This window comes from Ovis aries, chromosome 19 (genome assembly GCF_016772045.2).
Source record: "Ovis aries strain OAR_USU_Benz2616 breed Rambouillet chromosome 19, ARS-UI_Ramb_v3.0, whole genome shotgun sequence".
NCBI classification, from domain to species: domain Eukaryota; kingdom Metazoa; phylum Chordata; class Mammalia; order Artiodactyla; family Bovidae; genus Ovis; species Ovis aries.
Genome location: NC_056072.1, coordinates 60,405,402 through 60,426,842, shown reverse-complemented (window position 1 = coordinate 60,426,842; position 21,441 = coordinate 60,405,402). Strand labels below are relative to the sequence as shown.

The 21,441-nt window shown below is 63.3% G+C and overlaps 2 protein-coding genes across 9 annotated transcripts in view; one reads left to right on the top strand and one right to left on the bottom strand.

Moving 5' to 3' along the window:
- SLC41A3 (solute carrier family 41 member 3) overlaps nt 1-20,080 on the top strand; it is a 23,491-nt gene extending 3,411 nt beyond the window's left edge. For 3 of the 5 annotated variants that reach the window (XM_042236483.1, XM_042236484.2, XM_060402972.1), the window contains exons 2-11: nt 2,198-2,450; nt 11,734-11,841; nt 12,617-12,688; nt 14,524-14,668; nt 15,089-15,235; nt 15,417-15,561; nt 15,971-16,050; nt 17,116-17,250; nt 18,220-18,368; nt 18,927-20,080. In XM_042236483.1, coding sequence (XP_042092417.1) covers nt 2,238-2,450; nt 11,734-11,841; nt 12,617-12,688; nt 14,524-14,668; nt 15,089-15,235; nt 15,417-15,561; nt 15,971-16,050; nt 17,116-17,250; nt 18,220-18,368; nt 18,927-19,136 — 1,404 coding nt within the window. In that variant the 5' untranslated portion in view covers nt 2,198-2,237 and the 3' untranslated portion in view covers nt 19,137-20,080. Of the gene's footprint in view, nt 1-2,197; nt 2,451-8,271; nt 8,692-11,733; nt 11,842-12,616; nt 12,689-14,523; nt 14,669-15,088; nt 15,236-15,416; nt 15,562-15,970; nt 16,051-17,115; nt 17,251-18,219; nt 18,369-18,926 lie in introns of those variants that run through there. The other 2 variants (XM_042236487.2, XM_042236485.2) reach the window with 2 other exon arrangements.
- The window catches only part of ZXDC (ZXD family zinc finger C), a 30,718-nt gene continuing 21,434 nt past the window's right edge, over nt 12,158-21,441 (bottom strand). For 2 of the 4 annotated variants that reach the window (XM_042236481.2, XM_027957885.3), the window contains 2 exons: nt 21,340-21,441; nt 12,158-20,440 (listed from right to left, as the gene is read on the bottom strand). In XM_042236481.2, the coding sequence (XP_042092415.1) occupies nt 20,354-20,440; nt 21,340-21,441 (189 nt within the window). In that variant the 3' untranslated portion in view covers nt 12,158-20,353. The other 2 variants (XM_042236480.2, XM_027957883.3) reach the window with 1 other exon arrangement.

Below are 21,441 nucleotides of genomic sequence, written 5' to 3'. Positions count from 1 at the left end.
CAACTTGTGATCCAGCCACATGATGCGATGTCACTCAGCCTTGAAAAGGAACGCGTGCCGACTCGTTTATCAACATGGGACACCCTTGAAAATGCCGCCCTCAGTGGCATCTTCTGTAGTTTTGTTCTGCATTTTCCAAACGGCTAGTGCTGAGCATCTTTTAACGTGCTTGCTTATGGCTGTTGTGTAATCTTCTTTGGGGAAGTCAACCCCTATGCCAGAGTTCAGTTCAGTCGCTCAGTCGTGTCTGACTCTTTGCGACCCCATGAATCGCAGCACGCCAGGCCTCCCTGTCCATCACCATCTCCCGGAGTTCACTCAGACTCACGTCCTTTGAGTCCGTGATGCCATCCAGCCATCTCATCCTCGGTCATCCCCTTCTCCTGCCCCCAATCCCTCCCAGCATCAGAGTCTTTTCCAATGAGTCAACTCTTTGCATGAGGTGGCCAGAGTACTGGAGTTTCAGCCTTAGCATCATTCCTTCCAAAGAAATCCCAGGACTGATCTCCTTTAGGATGGATTGGTTGGATCTCCTTGCAGTCCAAGGGACTCTCAAGAGTCTTCTCCAACACCACAGTTCAAAAGCATCAATTCTTCGGTGCTCAGCTTTCTTCACAGTCCAATTCTCACATCCATACATGACCACTGGAAAAACCATAGCCTTGACTAGACGGATCTTAGTCGGCAAAGTAATGTCTCTGCTTTTGAATATGCTGTCTAGGTTGGTCATAACTTTCCTTCCAAGGAGTTAAGTTGGGTTTATTGTTGAGTTGTGCACTTTTTGTATTCTGGAAACCAGACCCTAATCAGATATATGGTTGGAAACATCCCCTCTCTTCCTGATGGAGTTGTCTGAAATATCAGGCTCTGGCATTTTGATGAAGCCCCTTTCTTGTACCTTAGATGTCACATCTAAGAAACCAGAGCCTAATCCAAGGGCCCCGTGTTCTCACCTATGTTTTCTTCTGTTTCACGGTTTTAGCTCTTAGGTTAGGTCCCTGAGCCGTTCTGAGTTAGTTTTTGTGTATATGATCTGAGGTAAGGATCCACTCATTGCTATGCACGTGGCGTCTCAGCACCGTGGGGCTATTGAAAAGACTTTCGTTTGCACATTGAATAGCGCGGGCCTCCTTGTTGACACTCAGCTGGCCGTGGGTGTGTGGCTTCATCGGCGATTCTCAGCCGTGCTCGCTGGCCTGCATTCCCAGTCTTGCCCCGCGGTTATGTGGCCTGGTTCACTCTAGTTCATAGTTCAGTCTTGAACTCAAGTGCGTGCTCTCTAACCAGAACAGTTTCCCCCAAGGCTGTTTAGGGTCCTGGGTCCCTTGCCTTTCCACATGAAGTCTGGGGTCATTATGTCATTTCCACCAAAATAGGCCAGATTTGAGCAGGGATCGCCCTGAATCTGTAGATCAGTTGGAAAATATTGCCCGCTTAGCAGTATTAAGGGTTCTGACCTGTGAACATGGAATGTCTTTCCATTTGCTGGCTTTATAAAATTTCCTTTCAGCAGTATTTTCCAGTTTCCAGCGTCAAAGTCTTGCACTCCTTTTGTGAACTGTGTTCTTAGGTAGCTTATGCTTTTGCTGCTATTGCAGCTGCAACTGTTTCCCTAATTTTTGGATTTTTGTTGCCAGTGTATAGAAATAAAACAACTTTTGTGTAACGATTTTGTATCCTACGACCTTAGTGTACTTGTTTATGAGTTGTAATAGTTGTGTGCGTGTGCGCGAGTGTGCATGTGTGTGCGTGTGAGTGCATGTGTGTGTACACACGGGTACATGTGTGCGTGTTCCTCAGGGTTTCCTGTGTACAGCACACGCCGTTTCCACGTGGAGGCAGTTATACTACTTCCTTCTCAACCTGCACCCCTGACACTCACTACTGAAGTCGTCTGGCCTTGGAAGTTTCTTTATCAGAGTGTTTTCACGCTTAGCCCAGCCTTCTGTGACGGGCCTTCTACATTAAATCTTTTTTTCAGTTAGTCTGTGCGTGTCTAGGAATTTGTGCATCTCATCGAGGTTTTCTAGCTTGTCAGCATACCTACAGTTTCCTCGTAATTATTTAAGAGCTGTGAGTTTGGGAGTCACGTCCCCTCCTAAATGCCCGAGTCTTTGCTTCTTGGTCAGCACAGGTTTGTGGACCCGCTCGTTCTCCCCAAAGACCCAGCCTCTGTCTCTCTTGGTTGTGTCCCCAGGTCGAGGCTGTCAGGGCCCAGCTGTGCTCCTGCAGCGGCGATGGAGACCCGCCAGCGCCGGCCCGAGGAGCTGGGGCTGCTGCAGGCCCTCAGCGCGCGGAGCGGCGCCGACAGCCCGAGGGCGGCGCCCGCACCCCCGGGGCCTGAGCTCAGCGGGGAGACCGCCTGGTGCATCGGCAGCCAGGTGGCCCTGCCCTTCCTGCTTGCGGGCCTGGGGCTGTCTGGAGCAGGCCTCCTCCTGCACTATTTCCAGGTAGGAGGGGACACATGGGGGTGTTGGGGGTGGGGTGCTGTCCAGCGCCCGCCTGGAGAGGAGGCTGCGCGCTGTCCGCTGCGGTCAGGGGCCGGCCTTCTGCCCGCCCACCACTTCTGTATGACTTGGGCAAGAGTGCTTCGGTTACTGATGACAGAGACTGGCTTTGACCCAGGGCACACTTTACGGACAGTCATTAGCTCCGGTAATCAGAATAGCTGAGGGGCTGCACGGACTCGATGGACGTGCATCTGAGTGAACTCCGGGAGATAGTGATGGACAGGGAGGCCTGGCGTGCTGCGATTCATGGGGTCGCAAAGAGTGGGACACGACTGAGCGACGGGACTGAACGGAACTGGATTTCAGGCATGACATGATCCAGGTGCTTGAATGGTGTCAGAGTCCGGCTCTCTCTCTCTCAGCCGTCTCATGTTCAAGCAGGTTCTATGCTTAGAGGGGAGGGTAGCCTTTGGCTGTCAATGCTTTGTACACGTGCTCTTGAGAAACAAGAGACATGTTTGTCAACCCATTACAGTCTCCCTCGTGTTTTTTAAATTAATGCATTTAATTAGAGGATGACACTCTACAGTGCTGTGACGGTTTTTGCCGTATGTCAGTAGGAATCAGCCGTAGGGATACGTGTCCAGGCTGCCCTGGGCGCTCGGCTGGTGAAGAGTCCACCTGCTGTGCAGGAGACCCCAGTTTGATTCCTGGGTCGGGAAGATCCCCTGGAGAAGGGATAGACCACCCACTCCAGTATTCTTGGGCTTCCCTGGTGGCTCAGATGGTAAAGAATCTGCCAGCAGTGTGAGAGAGCTGGATTTGATCCCTGGGTTGGGAAGATCCCCTGGAGGAGGGCATGGCAGCCCACTGCAGTATTCTTGCCTGGGAAATCCCCATGGACAGAGGAGCCTGGTGGGCTACAGTCCACGGGGTCGCAAAGAGTCGACACGACTGAGCGGCTGAGCACACGCGGCACGCACACGTGTCCCCTCCGTCCTGAACCCCCCCCCCCCCCCGCCACGCCGTCCCTCGGGGCTGTCACAGGGCGCCGGCGTTGGGTGCCGGCTTTGCACGTCGCCTCTCGCTGGTTTCATTCCGCGTGGAGCACTGTGCGTGCTTCAGTGCTTTGCTCTGAGTCATCCCACCCTCTCCTCTTCCCGCTGGAGTCTCTCAGAATTGACCCTGCCGCCAAGTGTCCACTCCTGTGCCGGTTATCACTCCCTGAGGGCTGACGCCTCTTGTCGTCCGTCTCTGAGGGGAGGCAGGGCCCTCGGTTTATACCCCAACAGACAACGAAGTACCAGTGCGCCAGCCCCTCTTGTTCTCGGGGTGACAGAGCCCCGCTCCTGCACCACGCGAGCTCTCCCTGGGAGGGCGTGGCTCCTAAGGGTCCCTGAAGCCGTTAGCAGCCAGGTCATTCCTGCTGATTGGAAGGAGCTGAGAACAGAGACCATCTGGGATGGGTGGCCAGATGGGGCGGGCTGGCCCCTGCCTCCTGCTTGCGGCAGGGTCCCCTGCCCAGGGAACCTGGCCTGCCCTTCACTGATTTGGATCCACTCGGGGTCTGAGTCCCAGTCTGCCACTTAGCCAGTAAGGCTGGTGCTTTAAACTTTTTTAGTTCAGTTCATTCGCTCAGTCGTGTCCAACTCTCTGCGACCCCATGAACCACACCACTCCAGGCCTCCCTGTCCATCACCAACTCCCAGAGTCCACCCAAACACATGTCCATCGAGTCGGTGATGCCATCCACCCATCTCATCCTCTGTCGTCCCCTTCTCCTCCCGCCTTCAACCTTTCCCAGCATTAGCGTCTTTTCAAGTGAGTCAGCTCTTCGCATCAGGTGGCCCAAGTATTGGAGCTTCAGCTTCAGCATCAGTCCTTCCAGTGGATATTCAGGACTGATCTCCTCTAGGATGGACTGGCTGGATCTCCTTGCAGTCCAAGGGGCTCTCAGGAGTCTTCTCCACACCACAGCTCAGAAGCATCGATTCTTCGGCGCTCAGCCTTCTTTAGGTCCAGCTCTCACATCCACACCTTTTTTTAAACCAACACTGAAAACTCGGGAGGTGCCGCGTAAAGATTCAGGCTCCTGTTCGCTCGTGAAACGCTGGCAACCCTTCTTGAGGTTGGACCCATGCCCCTCGTGGCCACCGTGATTGGTCACTGCCTTCTCCGTGGCCACAGCGCCCACTGTCCGTCCTGCCTGCCCCCGCTTCCCTCCACTACCTGCTCTCCCCACCACGGGGGTCTCGGTGGCCCAGAATGGGGGCTGGCTGCCCCGCAGGCTCCTCGTGGAACTCGTCAGGCCCCAGCAGGGCTGCTGTGATGCTGGAGTCCCTGCCCTGGGCTGACTCCGCCCCAGACTCTGCCCTCTCCTTCCTCCCATGACCTGGCGCCCACACTTCTCTCACTGGTGGTGAGTCAGCACCAGGGGGTCCATGCCCCGAAGCGGCCCCCCACCCCAGGCCTCCCCCGCAAAATCCCTCCTCCCCACGCCCTGCGGCCGGCTCTGTTGCCCTGCAGGCTCTTCTCTATCCCAGGGTTCTCAAAAAGCCTATTTCATCACGTGTTCATGCCAAAATGCTCTCGCCGAGCAGGCACACGCACAGGTGTGCGGATCACGCACGTGTGTGTTTGTACACACGGATGCATATCTGTACACTCACACACACACACAGAAAGCTCCGCACGCACACAGTTGAGAAGTTGTACTTGGAGCCGCAGGCCTCAGACCACCCGGGGTGCAGTGCCGTGCTCACGTGAGGAGCCTGCCGCAGAACCATAGCTCCACAGAGAGACTCCGAGACCCCTGTCGCGTCCCTCTGGCCCGCCTCAGGCACCCAGCTGGGCCGCTACAGGCCTCCCCAGGCTTCCTGTCACTGTGCCTTCTCTGCCGCCACGCGGGTAGACTCCAGGCCCTGGATGGCCCGCGAGCACCTGGCTCCCGCCGGTGCGTCAGGGCGGTTTCATCCGCGGCAGGTCACAGGAAACCCGAGCTCGCGTGGGCAGGGTCAGAAGGAAACTTGGCATCTCCCAGAACGCAGTTTCCAGGGCAGGGCGACTGCGCGGGCAGACAGTGGCGTCACCACCAGCTGACAACGTGTCCGAGGACCCGCATCTTCCCATCGCTGGCTGGTGGTGACGCCAGCAGTGGCGGCAGGCCCCCCGGGAGAGGCAGGCTGACCTTCAGAGGTGAAGGGCAAGGCCCTGAGAGGCTGTTGAGCTGGGCACTGGGCAGAACGTGGACACCGCACCCGCGGCAGCAGGACACGGAGGGGCTGCTGCCTGGGGGGTCAGCGTCTCCCCAGCCCTGGGTGCTGGGCGTGGGCCCTCGGATGGGACGCCGGCTGCAGGGCTATCGTCCACGCTGAGGCTGTCTGTTTTTGTCCAGGACTGAGAACAGGCCACACCAAGCTGTCAGAGGGAGGGTGGCCACTCAGCCGGCCACGGTCCCAAGGCTCCGTCCTGGGGCCTTCACCGTGTTGGGAGCTGGTCGGTCAGTGGAGAGCAGCTGGGTCAGGGTCGGGGCGTCCTGGGGGTGGCCGCCCCCCAACCTGGGCAGAGGAGGTCTTTGTTTGTCAGCCATGCGCCCCAGGCCTGGGGGGTTCCTGCCTGTGGGGCTCGTGAGCTGCCTGGGAGGCAGGCTTGTAGGAGCGTGTGCCCGGCTCCCCCGAGGGGTGACTGGCCCGTCTGATGCCACGGGCTGCTCGGGGTCCAGGCTGGGCTCCGGGGGAACAAGGGGGCGGAGCTGGGTGGCGGCAGGAACAGCCTTGTGGGGGTGGCTGGGTGGCCTTGGGTGGGGGTCTGGTGGGAGGCCTCAGACGAGGGGGCAGGCCACCGGCATGCTTGGGGCTTCGGTCCCACGAGTTCACAGGTGGGCCTGGCCGGCCACGGTGGAAGCAGAAAAGAAGACCACCTTCCCGTTTGTTACTGAAAATGTAACCGCCTTGACCACTGGGCCTGCACAGGCTGGGGGCATTCAGGCCTTTAAGAGTGACCGGTTTGCTCAGAACCAGCCCAGGCTCAAGGTGACCTTGAAGACGGGAGGCTGTGTGGAGGCTGTGCTCCCGGGAAAAGGCGGTCCCCACCGAGGACCCCAAGACGATTGCCTTCGCTGGCGAGTTGGGGGCGGGGTGGTTCTGACACGATGGCTCTGGGCCCTCGGGGGCTGGGCTCCCGTTCTTGGGAGGTTATGAACAGGGGTTGCTGAGACCCTCCTGAGGGGCTGGGGCAGCAGTCAGAGGCCCGAGGAGGGCAGGACCCTTCAAGGTCCCCCAGATTCCTCCTGCCGCCCAGCGCCGCCAGGGTCCAGCTGAGCTCCTGCTGGAATTACATCCCTGGTTTCCTGGGTTAGGAAGCGTCTTGTTCCCAAGCCGCCCGGGAAAGGAGTAACTCCCCTCACACGCTGGCTTCTTTCATCTCTTTCGCGCAGTGTGTTTGATGGTTCACAGAAGTCAACAGTCACAGCAGATGTGCAGACAGTTAGGAAATAAAGGGCACTTAGGGTCCCACCCCCAAAGGCACACCCACTTTTAGCATTTTGGTGTATAGCCTTCTGAACTGTTCACTGCTTGTGTGTATGTGTTCATTTCTCATTATTTTTTGAACAAAAATGAGAAACATTGTTGTAACGATGTATAACTGCTCTCTTGGGGGCCTCTTCCTGCACGAAACACGCAAACGGCTGTTTGTTTCCTCCTCTTCCGTCCTGATGGGAGTGGCTCAGAGGCCCACAGTGCACCATCACAGGTGAATTACGATGCTGGACCATGGTCAGAACTAGAAAGAGATCCCAGGAGGTGCTGGGGCCAGAAGGTGGTCACCAGTGGCTGCGGGGGGCCCGGTTCAGCTGCCGGCCTGGGGACTGGGGCGGCCAGCGTCCAGACAGGGCCGGCCGAGAGGGGTCTGTCTTGCACACGGTGGCCTCACACTCAGCCCCTGCCCCGCTGTCCTTAGACACACGCCGCGCTCTCAGCCCCCTGCCCATGTGGGCACGCTGACCCTCACCTCAGAGGCGGGCACAGGGGTCGGGGGGTGCCGAACTTGGATCAGGGTTGGTTCCCCGGGCTGCTCTCTGGGGTGGCTGTGAGCCAGGCCATCTCAGAGCCTTCGGAAGCCGTCCTTTCTTGGTGGGCGTCCCAGGGACATCTTGAGGGTCTGGTAATGGACGGGCTGTGGCCTGTGGGCCCGTGAAGGGCACGAGGTGTCGCCGGGGTCACGGCGGACGTTCACCCTGTGAGTTGCGGGCGGGGCATCCTGTCCTCCTTGCGGTCACGATTCCACTCCCCTTTCCGTGGCGTCCGCCTGGCTGGCCCCGGGGACCCCTCTGGCCAACATCAGAACTGCCGTGGGCAGGTCCAGGCTCTGCAGCCTGTGGCCTTGACCCTGCTGAGCCTGCCTCCAGGCCTGGACGCTGCCCCGGCCCCTGTGAGAGGCCCAGCAGACCCTCATTCTCTGCATGTCAGGACCCCTTCTCCTTGGGGTCGGGGTCGGGGCTGGTCTGCCCACGTCAGGACGAGCCCGGGCCCTGGAAGCCCCTTCCGGGTCTCCGTCCTTCGGGAGAGCAGGCCCACGTTCTTCTGCGGGTGCCGCCTCTTGCTGGGGCCGTGAGCCCCGGCCACCAGGGCTGAGTGGCCATGGGTGCAGCCCCTGGACCTTGGGGGAGTGACAGGCCTCAGGGGCTCGGAGCTGCCTGGGGGCGGGGCCCGCACGCTCTCAGCCAGGCTGGCCTCACGTGGCCCGGCTCCCTGGTGCAGCCCTGGCCAGCGGGGGCCGGGCAGCTGGCTGCCATCAAGGTCGCTCCGGGGGGACAGGGAGTGTCTGTGTGGGCGGCCAGCCGGGGGAGGCCGCAGCGGATACGGCGGCCCCTGGAGGGGGAGAGCCCGGCCCGCGGGGGTGCACGGCATGAGCGGCCCCAGGCTGAGTCGCCGCCTTTGTTCCCCACTTGTTCGCTCCGGGTTTGGCCGAGGGGTGGTAAGGGCCGCCCCTGAGGCTGGCACCTCTGCCTGCGTGGACCCCTTGGGGAGGCTGTCCCGGCCCGGCCATGGTGGTCACCCGGCTGAGCCTGGAGCTCCGCTTCCAGGGCGGCAGGCTGCGAGGCGTGCACTGCGAGCTTGCCCGCTGGCCCCGGGGGGCGTCCCCCGAGCCCGCCGCCAGAATCCTGGGCCAGATCCTGGGGCCAGTGCTGCTGTCTGGCCTGGGCGTGGTGGCGGCCGGGCTGCTGATGGACCGCGTGCAGGTGCGTGCGGGCAGGCTGAGGGCTGGGCTGGGTCCGGGCTCGGGGGCGGGCAGGCAGGTGCCCCTGGGGACGTGGGCACCTGAGGTCCAGAGCGCCTGACACCCTTGCACGGTCAGCCTGCGTGGACTCGCAGCCTGGGAGCTGGAACTTCTCGGACGCGGGGCCTGGGGGCTCGAGTCCTGCCTCTATCCCCCCTCAAGGTGGATCGACAGGCGTCCCTGCCTCAGCCTCTCTGCCTGTGAGCTGGGCAGGGTTGTGGGGCTGGCCTGGTGGCCCGAGGGTGTCGGGGAGCCTCTCGGGGGGGCGGGGTGCTGAGCCCAGTAGGGGTCCAGGTGGGACAGGGCACGTGGAGCTGGGGATCTCCGACAGGAGTGTTTGCTGGGAGGCTGGGGGGTCTGTGTGCTCCAGGTCAGGAGCCCAGGGAGCCCCCTTTGGGTCACAGAGGCAGGGAGTGTGTGTCGTGGAGACATTGGGCACGACCGTGAGGACGTAGGGTGGGGGCTCACCTCTCACCTGGGGGGTGGTGTGTGCATGACACTGCCTTGTGTGCACAGACACGACTTGGGTCGACCCGCAAGGGAACATCAGGTGGCGTCCCGTCTCCCTGGACTTGAGGGGCATCTGACGTGCCCCCTGGGGGCCCCGGCTCTGAGTGAGGCTCTCAGGACATCCCCACCGCCCAGCCCAGTGCACGGTGCCCACTGGATGATGCCCTTGCTCAACTGCTGCCAGCTGGAGCTGGGTCCCTGCCTCCTGCTTTTCCCTGGAGCTGCCCCCCGGGTCCCCCTCCCAGGTCACCCTCCTGTGGAAGCTGGAAGAGCCTGGCTGGACAGCAGGATGCCCCTCCCGACTCTCTGGGGTCCCGTCCAGGAGGAGGCCCAGAGCACACACCCCCAGGAGGGCCAGCAGCCCTGGAGATCACAGCCTTTCCCCGCTCCCCACTTGGCGGACGCAGCGTGAGGGCTCCCTCGCTCCGCACTCCCCGCTCACCCCCACCCCCGGCCCAGCCTTGGGGCTCCCAGGGGGAAGCTCGCATGGAGAGGGGGGTGTGGCGGCCGGTGCTGCCTGGAGCCACGCACGCTCAGCCTCAGGCCTGACAGCCAGCCCCATGGACGGCCCCCAGGTGGCTGTGTGACGGGCCGGGGCTGGGATCGCCGGCGCCATCTGGGGCCGGGAGCCCGTTTCGGGGTCTGGGGACTGAGGCTTGTGAGGCGCTGGAGTGTCAGCTGGTATCATCCCAAGACTGTTTCCACCCAAGTGGTGAGTCGGCATTTCTTCCCACGAAACGAGGTTAAGCTCTGGCCTCGGCCCCTGTGGGCCCCTCACTGCCGATCCTGTGGCCCCTCCCAGACCTCTCTGGGGCTTACCACACACGTGGGCGCCGGGAACCCCGAGGACAGTGTCTGTTCTTCTCAGATCAGGGTGAGTCGCGTGCTGGGCGGGTGGACGAGGCCACTTGTTGTCGGTTCCCCCGGCCTATCTGGCTGAACCCCAAGCAGATGGAAGCCTCCCCACTGTCCTGGCGTCTGTGTCTTGGCCGCTGGGCCCCCTGCAGACACGGGGCAGCAGGGAGGCAGGGAGGGCGGCGGCAGGCTGGAGACTTGGCAGGCACTTTGCTGGGCCTCGGGGTGGTGTTTCTGGGGCCGTGAGCAGCAGGGGGCACTGCAGGTGAGGGGCCCTGCGTGTGGACGACAGAGAGGGGCTGGCCAGGGCACCAGGATGCAGACGCTGAGGGCAAAGCTTTCTCGACTCCATCCTGGCTCTTTGTTCTGAAACACACACCACATGTTGCTTCACGAGGACCAGCACGGGAGGGAGGCGACTGCTCGGAGCACGCAGTTTGGTGAGACGGCCAGGTCAAGAGCTCACAGCCCGGGTTACCCGCCCGCCTGCCTGTTCCTGCGTGTGTCCGTGGGATGTGAGCGTGTTTGTGCGGGACTGGAGTCGCAGCTAGGCGTCATCAGGGCTGAGCGTCTCGACCTGCCGCTTTTCGGGCCCACGTGACCCGGATGTGCGGCTGAAGGCCACAGGGTAGCTGGGGGCTGGAGGCGTGGAGCCCAGGGGGACGGGGGGCCCGGGGACGTCTACGGCCGGGGCACATGTCAGGCCAGAAGGCAGGTGCCCTGGGGTTGGACAGCAGGACCCCCGGCTCCAGGGTCCCCCTGGGGGTCTGCAGGCCATGCAGCTCTGGGCCGGCCCCTCCCCTGGACCTGGCCTTCCGTCCTGCCAGCGCCTGGCGTTGCTGGCTTTGTCCTCGCACAGTGCCCGGAGGTCACCTGCCCAGACGTGTCTACACCCCACTTCCCGATCCTCCTTGGCCGCGACCACCTCCTGGTCCGGATGGCCCCTGGGGGGAGGACGGGCAGCGGCCAACACCTCAGCTCCTGCTCCCCCTGTGGGGTGGGGGGTGGGCTTGGGAAGACTGAGATCCCCAGCAGGAGGGGGTTGGGGTAGAAGGTCACGGCCTGGGGGCGCTGCGGCCCCGGGTGGACAGGGCGAGTCCATGCAGGGCGGGCGGAGGAGGGGACTCCCGTGGGGCCTGAGACGCCTGTGCCTGTCTTGAGGAAGAGAGGTGGTTATTAGACTCCGCAGCTTTCCTGCCTGGGGGAGGAAACAAGTCCCTTTGATTGTAAAGGTATAGAAGGCCGGAAAGGGGCGGTGACGCACAGGCCGAGCCCAGTCAGGCTGAAGGCGGACGTCAGACTGCGGTTACAGGCGGGAACGAGGGCTAGACTCTGTCCCCAGGACACGGACACGGGGAGGGGCGGGCTGAGAAACAGGGACACCGCCATCCCAGCAGGCGCTCAGGTCTGGCGCAGGTGACGCCCCGGCGCTGAAGCTACAGTCTGCGTGAAATAAGCCACTTCCACAGATGGAGCGCCTTCGAGAAAAACGCAGTGGAAGTCCCGCAGAAAGACCAGCAGCCCTCAGTGGGGCAGCCACGTGGGGAGAGGGGGAGCCCGAGGGGTGGGCCCCGGGAGGGCGCCTGGGGCAGGGACACGCAGTCCGCGAGCTTGGACTGAGCCCGGCCCATCCCCACAGCACTGGCCCGTGTTCACGGAGATGAAGGACCTGCTGACCTTGGTGCCGCCCCTGGTGGGCCTGAAGGGCAACCTGGAGATGACGCTGGCCTCGAGGCTTTCCACTGCGGTGAGCGCCCCTGCCTGCCCGAGGGGCTCAGCTCTGAGCGCCCAGTGGGGTCAGGGATGGTCGTGACAGCTGCTCGGCGGCCACGCCACGTCTGGGGTCGGGACGGAGCTGGGAAGCTGGGCGGTGCAGACACGGTCACGAAGCTGGGGGCTGACCTGCAGCCCGTGAGCCGTGAGTCAGGGGAGGCTGGGCGATGGGGGTTTGGGGGGCTCTCGAGAACTCTGGGACTCTAAAGCCTCAATTTATTTGAAAATAAAAGCCTGAAAGTTCTTTCCTGTGTTCCAATCCGAGGAAGGAAAAAGACAGTTAAGGCCAATCCTTTCTCAACCTGGAGAGTTTACTGGGAAAAGAACAGACAAGGACTGAGAAGTCAGCGTTCAGTAACTGAGCTCAGTACAGAGGGGCCGAGAGACGCAGTTTCTTTGAACCTTTTCTTAGCTTGTCTTGAATTTGGCCGGCAGAGGCCATGATGTTGGGAGCAGCGACGGCTTCTCAAGGAGGGAGCGCATCGCTGACCTGAACTTTTTATCACAGAGAAGAGGGGCTTGGGTACATCTCCTGAGCAGGACGCTTGGCCCAGGTTGGGGCAAGAGGCTCCTGGTCTCCAGGGGCCTGTGTCCCCACCCCCCCTGCTCGAGTTGCCCCGTGACAGCCGGCAGGACCATCTGCTCTGGCGGCAGTGAGGGGCCCCCCACTGACCTGCTGGGGCCTCTAGGGAGGGGGCACCCCTTCAGCCACGCCCAGGGGACTCAGATCGTCTCCTCTCCCCGCCCAGGCCAACACCGGGCAGGTCGATGACCCCCAGGAGCAGTACAGGGTGGTGAGCAGCAACCTGGCCCTCGTGCAGGTGAGCCTCCTCTTGGCCTCTGAACGCTCCACGCTCGTCACTGCAAACCCATGCGTCTTCCTCACGGAGGGGTCGCAGTCTCCGTCCGAGGCGGGCCTGTGTGCCTCTGGACAGGACGTGTCTGTGTCCAGTTCCTCCACCGGGGCAGCCTGTGGCCACACACAGAACCGCAGGCCTGCAGGCGAGGCCGCCGCTTACCGACAGGCTGCCTGCTCCGTGGCTGGGGCTCAGCCTGGGTCCCCGGCTCAGGGTCTGGGTCTGGGTGGCCTTGGTGACGCTCATTGGCTGTTTCCTCCTGAATCCTCCTTAACCAGCATCCCATCTGCTCCTGCTCCAGGCAGGCCCTGGGTGGGCACGCAGTCCCAGCGTAGCGTGGATGCAATCTTGCCTGCTGTTTTTCTAAAAAGCTTAATATCAAAGCATAAAGGCTGCTGTACACTGCATAGTTAAGCTTTTGGATAACTTCAGCATATCTTATCACAAAAATATAGAACCACATTTAAACTTCTTGACAACTGGCATTTCGACGATGGTATGGCCTAGAATGTCACTGGCAGGACACATGTGCAGCCACTGGGGGCCGGCTCTTCGGGGCCGGTACAGACCCACCCAGCCTGGCCTGGCCTCACGCACCCATCACCCTGGGCGGTGGGGCGGGGGGCGGCCTGCAGTCACAGTGCGCTGGGCATGCTGGGGGTGCTCTGAAGAGAACTCCCGCCAAGTTCACAGGGTAAGAACCGTCTACAGCTCTAGATGTCTCCCGGAAGGATCGCAGGGGACCTGACCCTTGTTTCTCAGCCGCACGCATTTCCTTTCTGCGAGTCACCGTCCTAACGCTCGTGCGTCACCCTGTCAGATTGCCCGTTTAGCATTAGGGCTGTCTTGACTTCTGAAACGGGCTCGTTGCTCGGGACGCGGATCTTTTTTAAACAAATCACTTGGCTGCACAAGGTGCTGCGGTGGCCTGACATGGCTCCAGCTCCCGGCCCCGGCATCAGGCGTGGAGGGCACCCCTGGCCCAGCGGGAAGTCCCTTGGTGGGGGGCCTTTCACCAGTTACGTGAGGGATGTGGTTTCTCCCAGTCTGTCCCGGTCCTTGTTCTGTGCCATCTCTTGTCACACAAGTCATACCTTGCGCTCAATATACATTTTATCTGTAGCTTTCTTTATAGGTTTGGCATGCTGTAGGGAGGAGGAGGCCTTCCCTAGTCCAAAAGCCGAGACACAGTCTTCCACATTTCCGTGTCTCAGCTTAGGGTTTCGTGTTCAGGCACACGTGTGTGAACGACAAGTCAGGATCCTTTCCTCTCCCCAAGCAAACATGCGGCTCCTCTTCCCTGTTCACTCCAGCCTGATGGGAATGCACCTTGATCACAGCGAACGGCCACTCACGATTCATTGCCCAGGCCCTGCTCTGTCCTGCCGACCTGCCGGTCTGTCTCCTGCCCAGCCACCTGGTTTTCATTCCTGTAGCTCCAACACACATGCCCATAATGAAAATGCCCAAATGAGACGCCACTTCCGTCCTCTCCCTCAAAACTGTCTCGCCTGTCCTTGCACAGGTGCTCGCTTCTGTGACACCTGAATGCAGGATGAGTTGTCGGGTGCCATCGTGGAATGCTGGCTGGAATTCTGTGTACAAGCCAGGGCGTGTCCTGGGGCCCCAGGGGATGGGGGTGCTGCTGGAGGTCAGACCCGCGAGAGGGGAGCTGACCCAAGATAAACACGGGTTGCTGGGGAAGGTCGGGGCGGTGGGCCAGGCATCAGGCTGAAGCGGGTGCTGGCCGCCGCTCCGGGGGAGGGAAGGGCCTGCCTCAGCCTGGTCCCCGCCCGCAGGTGCAGGCTGCTGTGGTGGGGCTCCTGGCGGCGGTGGCAGCCCTGCTGCTGGGCCTGGTCTCCGGCCAGGGGCTGGATGTGGTGGAGGCCCAGGTGCTGTGTGCCAGCAGCGTCCTCACCGCCTCCCTGGCGGCCTGCGCCCTGGGTGAGTGGCCCTCGGGGTCCTGCAGGGGATGGGGTGCCCCTCGATCTTCGCGCCCACCATGACCTGGACCCGCACATCTTGGGCCTAGGCGGGGTCTGGGGTGGGGCCGCAGTGTAGGCGGCCCCTGGAGGGAGGGGCGGGGGGACCGCCACTACAGGCTCAAGACCCCTCCCTCGAGGCCGCCGCACCTCCCAGGACCCGAGTTCGGGTCTTCCCCGAGGCCCAGGGTCCCCAGGGGTTTGGAGCCGCGGAACCACCTGCCTGATGCTTCAGGGCCGTCAGTGCTGGGGCTGCTCTGGGGTCAAGCGCAGGAGCTACGAGGCAGTCGCAGCCTGGAGGGCCTGACCCTGCGGAGGAACGGCTGGGTGGGCGCAGTGAGGTCCCGGGCTGCCTCCACCCGCTCACCGCCCCCGCCCGCAGGGACGCTGATGGTCTGCATCGTGGTCGGCGCGCGGAAGCTGGGGGTCAACCCGGACAACATCGCCACGCCCATCGCGGCCAGCCTGGGCGACCTCATCACGCTCTCCCTGCTGGCTGTGGTCAGCAGCTTCTTCTACAGACACAGAGGTGCGCCTGAGGCCTGAGGTCCCGGCTGGCTGAGTGGGTGGTGGGAGCAGGTACCCGAGGGGCCGAGGTCAGCGCTGGCCGCGGTCAGGAGTCGGGGCAGAGTGCAGGCTGCAGCCGCCCGGCTCGCGGGAGGTGGGGGCCGGGGCGGGGCCCACCCCAGCTCCGCACCCCTCCCCCGCAGACAGCCAGTACCTGACTCCGCTGGTCTTCGTGGGCTTCGCGGCGCTCACCCCCGCCTGCGTCCTCGTCGCCAAGCAGAACCCGCCTGTCGTGAGGATCCTCAAGTTCGGCTGGTTCCCCATCGTCCTGGCGATGCTCGTCAGCAGGTGCGCGTTCCTTCCGCCCGTCTCCCCGGGGAGCCCCGGGCCGGGCCCCAAGACTGCGGCTCTGTGGGCGCCATCCCCTTGCACGGCTGCTGGTGGGCCCCTCAGGGCGGAGGGCGCCCCCTCCTCTCTGACGTGAGTTTCTGGCTGATTCGCAGGGAGGGGAGCGGAGGCCGTGGGGTCTCTGAGGTCGCGGGGTCGCAAGCCAGGCCCTGGCAGCATCTCTGGGGGGTCCGGGGCCCTAGGGAGGGTCTGGGGTGTTCTTAGAGGGTGACATCTTCGGTGGGCGTCCTGGACAGGCGGGACTCGGGTCGCAGGTGGAAATGCACACGGGGGTCCAGAGGGTGCAGAGGAGGCTGGGTTGGGGAAGACAGGGCACCCGTGCCGCTAATGGTCTGCCGTCTGCCCGCAGCCTCGGGGGGCTCATCTTGAACAAGACCCTGTCCCAACCGCAGTTCAGAGGCATGGCCGTCTTTGCCCCCATCATCTGTGGTAGGTGCTGTGGCCATCACAGCGGCCTCGGGGCCAGGGGCTGGGGGAACAGTGACCTCGGGGCTTTGGGTGCAGGTTCGGCCCCAAACGCAGCTGGGAGGCCAGGCTGCGGTCCTCAGGGGCTCCCCGGGGGCCAGGGCTGAGCCCAAGCCTGCCGGCCGGCACCCACACCCACCTGCTGGCATCTGTGGCCCCATGCGGCCTCCCTTTTGGATTCACTGACGGCACTGAAATGTTTTCAGACATTTGCAATGAAAAGCCCAGGCTCCTGTCTTCCCCTTGCGCAGTGAGGCTGCGATGTCCCGGCTCACATCCTGGAGGCCCCGAGTCCCCGCTCAGCGTCTGCAGGAGGGGAGCACCGGGCCCCACAGGGAGACGAGCTGGGCGGCGGGGAGCGGTGAGGGGCGCAGGTAGTGGGCCACGCGGGCTCCATCTGCAGGCCCCTCTGCCCCAGCTGTCCTCCGAGTCCTCCGGAGCAGCCCAGGCAGTGGGTCTCCACCCTGGGAGGGGTCCTCCAGGGCTGGGGTGACAGAATAGGGGAGGGGCCGTGGCCAGGGGCCAACCCCTGACCTGCGCCCGCAGGAGCCCCATGGCCTCTGGCCCCGGCACGCTCAGCTCCCTGCAACGCCAGGAGCCCCTCAAGCCCAGCTCAGCTGCGTGCACCCTGCCCCGCCCCGCCCCATCTCTTCTCCTTCCGGCCTTGACTTTACCTCAGACGTGCCTGCCCGCGGTCTGGATCCTTCCTCCAGCGGCCCCCCGAGGCCACCCCTCCCTCCCTCCCCACCCCTGCACACAGGCGTCAGCCACTGAACCTCGAGGCTGCTGGTCACGCCCCCTTCGCTCAGAGGCACCCTGTCAAGGGGACCCTGCTGCTGCCTGGACGCCTCCCTCGCAAGGTCCTGGCCGCCTGGTCTGGAGCCAGATGAGGCATGTGGTCAAGTTCGAGGGAAAGAGAAGAGATCAAGTGCTGAGTCGGCCAGGGAAGCTTCCTGAAGGAGCTGAACCTAAGATACGGGACAGGCTCCGAGACAGGCGTCAAGCAGGGGAAACCGGGCTGTCTTGCAGGTGTTGGAGGCAACCTGGTGGCCATTCAGACCAGCCGGATCTCCACGCACCTGCACCTGTGGGGCACGCCCGGGGTCCTGCCCCTCTGGATGAAGAAATGCTGGCCCAACCCCTGCTCCACGTTCTGCAGCTCAGGTGGGTCCGGGGCCTTCCAGGAACCATGTGGTCGTTTCTTTCAAGGATGGCATCACTGGAGTCTGTGTTACCAGGCCCAACCCCCAGCACAGGGGAGGCCCCTGCGCCCCAGGCGTGGCATCCAGGCCCTGGGGTGGGCCATCTGCCCGCCCTGTCTGACCTGCCACCCATGCGCAGACGAGCTCTCAACACCTCTGCAGGGACCAGCGCTCCACGGGGTGGGGGTCGCCCTTTGGGGTCACCCCGTGACCTCGTCACCTCTAACTCCACCTCAGGGGGTCAGGGCATAGCACGTGGCTTTTGGGGGGAAGTGTCACGTGTAGCTCTTAGTTTTCAGTGGATTTTCCTGAGTTTTTACACCACCTGCCGATAGTAACAACTATCTTTTCCCTTCGTAATTTTTTTTCTTTTTTTAAAAGATCCATTTTAACAATCAGGCCTCATAGTTTGTCACCGTGGAGAGGTCTGGCGCAGCCTCTCCAGGGTGTTTCACGGTTGCGTCCACGCGACTGTGCCGCCTTCCCCAGCCAGCTGATGAGACGCTGTGTTAACTCAGCGCAGATGGAGCCTGGCTCTCACTGAGACCCCCTTCTGCCCGACAAGACCCTCACATTATGGGCTGGCTCTACAGCCTGCAGTCTTGGCAGGAAAGCACGTCTCGCAGCCTTGGAGCCGCACGCACAGCTGCTGAGGACCGCGCCAAGGGGGCCCCGGCCTTGGTCCCAGTACATCCGCACGGTGGCCTCCAGAAGCCGCTGCGTCCACCTCCCCCGTCACAGCGGGTCGCGTCGCCTCCTAGTCGCCCTGCTTGCTGCTGTGCCTCAATCCTGCTTGTTCTCGCTCCAACGCCAGCTCCCAGGAGTGCTGGCCACACCCGCGGGGAGGACACGCAGTGGCTCCGTGACCGCGCTGCAGGCTCCTGCCCGGGCCTCTGCAGCCGCCGCTGAGCCATGGCCCTGCCTCCCGCAGAAATCAACGCCACGTCGGCCCGCGTCCTGCTGGTGCTTGTGGTGCCCGGCCACCTGGCCTTCTTCTCCATCGTCTCCCTGCTGGAGGGCCAGTCGGTCCCAAGCGAGAGGACCTTTGTGCTCCTGTACCTGCTGGCGGGCCTGGTCCAGGTGAGGACGGGCACCGTGCCCCATCCTGGGAGGGGTCCCTGGACAAGCAGGACATAGTCCCCGCCTCCCAGAGGTTCGGTCAGCTGGTCTGGCCCAGGGGCCGTGTCCGGAGGCACTGCTCACGCCTCCCCAGCAGGGTCAGCGCAGCGGCGGAGGGTGGGGCCTGCGATGGGCAGGGCCAGCCAGGGGCTCCTACAGGGGCCTGTGGGCTTCTGCCGGCAGCCCGCCTGCCGAGGCCCTGGGGGCAGCCCCACGAGGGCGCGCTGGCACGGTTTTGACCCCCAAGGGCAGGCAGGGAGCCTGTCTAGAGTGGCACCGGGGAAGGACGGCCTGAACAAGCGACTTCAGGGCCTGAGGCCTGACCACACAGGGCACCTCCACACAGGCTCCCAGTGAGCCTCAGAGGGAGAGCTGGCCTGAGGCTCCGGGTGGAGATGCGCCTCGGGCCGAGGGGAGCCAGGGCTGGCATGGGGCCTGGGACGGCACGTCCCCTTGCACTCCGTCCGAGAGGCCCGCGGCCCCTCCCACGTGGCCATCACCCCGCCTCTCCCCGCACAGGTGACAATCCTGCTGCACCTAGCTGACGTGGCGGTCCGGCTGGCGTGGCGGCGGGCCCTGGATCCAGATGACCACTGCATTCCGTACCTCACAGGGCTTGGCGACCTGCTGGGCACCGGCCTGCTGGCACTTTGCTTCCTTGCCCACGGGCTGCTGCGGACTGGGGTGCAGCCGGGCGGCCCCCTGGACCCGGCACCTGGACCCTCCTAGGGGCCCGGGAGCCCCCTCCCCCGCGCCCACAGGCCCGATCCCGGGGCTGGGGCGGCCTCTGTCCAGCACACACCTGCCGGGGGCAGGGCACGGTGGGGGGGGGGGGGGCTGTGGCAGGGGGCGGGCCCCTCAACCTGCAAGGCCATCCTCCCTACTCTTCCGGGGATGGGCCTGCTCTCCCTTTCTGCTCCCTGCATCCTGGTCATCAGAAACCTGTTCTTAGATTTAAACCCCCAAAGGATGGTAAAGGTGAGACCAGACCCCAAGCCCACCCTGAGGGGAGGGGATTGGCCCCACACCACGACAAGGAGAGGATGCAAGAGCTTCGGTTGAGAGAAAGAATACCCAGCTTCTGGCTCGGCTACAAAAACTTTTATTCACTCGCACAAAGAGCTGGGCCGAACAGCAGCAGGGACCTCAGTGCTGGGAAACGGAAGCTGGTCCCGAGCACCTAGGGGGACAAAGGTCCAGCCCTGGCCCGGAGGCTGCGTGTCCAGGGCCCTCTGGACAAGCGGGGAGCTGAGGTGCTGGTGGGGCGGCTGAGATCCACCTACAGATGAGGATGCAGCCCCCCACCCGCTCCCCCACAGGACACCGGGGGCCACCATGGAAAGCGGGGTCACTCCCACAGGCCGAGGCCCACGCCTCAGGAGACAGAAAGCAGAGTGAGAACCAACAGCACCTGAACGCCAGCGCCTGCAAAGGCACGGGGACCGGCTCCGGGGCCGGCGTCCACCCTGCAGCGGGCAGTCACGCAGTCACAGCTCGTGTCCTCTCGCAGGGCGGGCTGCGCACTGAGAGCCAGCACACGCACGCGTGCACACCTGAGCGGCCCCGGGCCAGGGCCAGGGTCCGGCATGCGCCCCAGTGCTCGGAGGACAGCCTTGCAAACCACTGTCGGCTGCCATGAGGTACCGACACCCAAATAAAAAGTAAGAAAGCTCGCTCTGTGAGTTTAACTCGGCATCGGCCGGTGCGGGGGCTGCCGCGGGGCCTGGGGGCCGCCCGTGTCCTCGGCCTGTTGGCTGGGGGCCCCTTGCGTCCTCAGGGGCCGCACTCAGCGGAGCAGGGAGACCAGCACCTGCTCTCGCAGTCGGGGAGGGAGGCCCAGCCCCAACCGTCCCTGACAGAGCGGGACAGAAGCACTCAGCACTGCCCCGGAGCCTCTGAAGAATGGGCCTGGCTGCCCAGCAGCGCCCCCGGCCCGGCGGGATGGGTCACAGCCAGGCCCGCAGACCAGCGGCACCTCCCGAGCACGGCACGTCCTCGGGTCCTACGGCACCTTCTCCTGCAGGCAGCACCTCCTGCAAAGCAAGCACAGCGGGGAGCTCGCCCTCCCCCAATTTCAGCATGTGTCATTTCAGGGAAGACTCTGCCACCAGCAAAACAGGCGAGCTCAGCTCCGCCCCTGCCGCAATCTCCTCAGAGCGGGGACTCCCCGCCCCGGCCGGCCCCGCGTGGACGGGCTCCATTCTCTTCAGAGAAGGACTCCCCGCCCCGGCCGGCCCCGCGCGGACGGGCTCCATTCTCTTCAGAGAAGGACTCCCTGCCCTGGCTGGCCCCACATGGACGGGCCCCAGCCGCCACCTCCAGGGAGCCGCCCTGGCACTGGGCTCCAGGCCACCACAGACACTGATCACCGCCCACCCCCCACCGCCCCAGGAAGGAGCCCAGGACGAGGGCCGCCCCGCGGGAGGAGGGACGCTGTGAGGCCTTCTAGGTGCTGCGACCAGGGGCCTCCAAGCTCCATCCACTGTCCACCTCTAACACCACAGCCCAAGTTGAATATAAGAAAACCAGTTACTGTCTGACTTTTACATATCTGTTTCAAATCTGATAAAACAGAGGTCACCCTTATCTATCCAAATCTGAATTATCCACTGCCACCCACACACAGCTTAACCCCTGACTCCAGCAAACCATTTACCCTGTCTGGGCCTATCTCTGCACAGGCTGAAACCCGGCCAGCCCAACTCTCACAGGCCTGAACGCGTGAACTTGAGTATGTGAACCCCACCTCACCCACTGAGACGTGTGAGCCTGAGCTGCAGGCTCAGCCTTCACTGCTCAAACCCTCACCCCCATCTCCAGAAAACACCCCGGCCAGGTGGCCACGGGGCCCAGGGCGCGTCCACCTCAGGGACGAGCCTGGGAGCCGAAGCTGCGCGGGGCTCGACCAACCCGGAGAACAGAGGCAGCGAACCTGGAGGACGTAGACGGGCAGGTCGACAGCAAGCAGGGGGTGGGAGGCGGCAGGCTGCGGGCTGAGGGCCAGGGGCGAGACCGCGTCCCCTGAGGGGCCATC